This window comes from Trachypithecus francoisi, unplaced genomic scaffold, assembly GCF_009764315.1.
Source record: "Trachypithecus francoisi isolate TF-2019V2 unplaced genomic scaffold, Tfra_2.0 Lachesis_group3, whole genome shotgun sequence".
NCBI classification, from domain to species: Eukaryota; Metazoa; Chordata; class Mammalia; order Primates; family Cercopithecidae; genus Trachypithecus; species Trachypithecus francoisi.
The window spans coordinates 91,944,205-91,945,217 of NW_022681468.1; the positions used below are offsets into that span (position 1 = coordinate 91,944,205).

Below are 1,013 nucleotides of genomic sequence, written 5' to 3' on the forward strand. Positions count from 1 at the left end.
AAGTAACATTCAATAAATAGTAATAATAATATAATAATATATTCACCAAGAGAACATGACATATGTACCAGACACTATCACTTAAAGATATGAAGAAAAAATGAGAGAATCACAATGAGAATTTAGCAATTTTACCATAGTAATCATTATTTGCAATCTAACACCCTCAATTCAGCAAGGTGATAAAAGCGAGGAGATAAAAGATATTTAAAAACAATAGTCTATATAGCCACCGCCTCTGTGCATCGCCCTCCACGGTTACCCCGACTCTTCGCCCCTCCTTCTCGCGGCGTTGGAGGGACCATGGCCGAACCTCGCGTGAGACAGATCAAGATCAAGACCGGCGTGGTGAAGCGGTTGGTCAAAGAAAAAGTGATGTATGAAAAAGAGGCAAAACAACAGGAAGAAAAGATTGAAAAAAATGAGAGCTGAAGATGGTGAAAATTATGACATTAAAAAACAGGTAGAGATCCTACAAGAATCCCAGATGATGATCCCAGATTGTCAGCGCAGGTTGGAAGCCGCATATTTGGATCCTCAACAGATAGTAGAATGTGAAAAAGACTTGGAAGAAACTGAGGAATGTAAAGAAGCACATTTAGTACTGGATTCAGTGAAGTTAGAAGCCTGAAACTTTTCTTGTATGGGGTGGTTTTTGCATTGAATCCTGGGGTCCATTTTACAATCCATTATTTTTGACCACTGCTGTGTGTTCAAGTAGTATGAGAATGTGATTGTTTTTATCTGGTTACATATATATTTCTTTGTCTAATTTAATATGTCAAATAAATGAGTACATCTAAAAAAATAGTCTAATAAACATACCAATTATGCTCCAAAATGTTGGAAATGCACAATACTTTTTATCATACAGAAAACTTAGAAATTACTATCAAGTCATAAGGCACTAAAACTATTCTCAAATATTAAAGGAAAAGTGTCATATACAGTATAGTTTATTTTATATATATATAAATATATATATATATCCCAAGAAACAAAGGGCAAAGGAT

General features: G+C 34.6%; 1 protein-coding gene across 1 annotated transcript; it reads left to right on the top strand.

Annotated features, from left to right (window-relative positions):
* Positions 1-227: 227 nt before the first annotated feature.
* LOC117071449 (tubulin-specific chaperone A-like) lies at positions 228-808 on the top strand. The gene is given in 2 exon segments (XM_033191431.1): positions 228-417; positions 419-808. Coding segments are annotated over 2 exon segments (327 nt in total). The 5' UTR covers positions 228-303; the 3' UTR covers positions 632-808.
* The last annotated feature ends 205 nt before the right edge of the window (positions 809-1,013 follow it).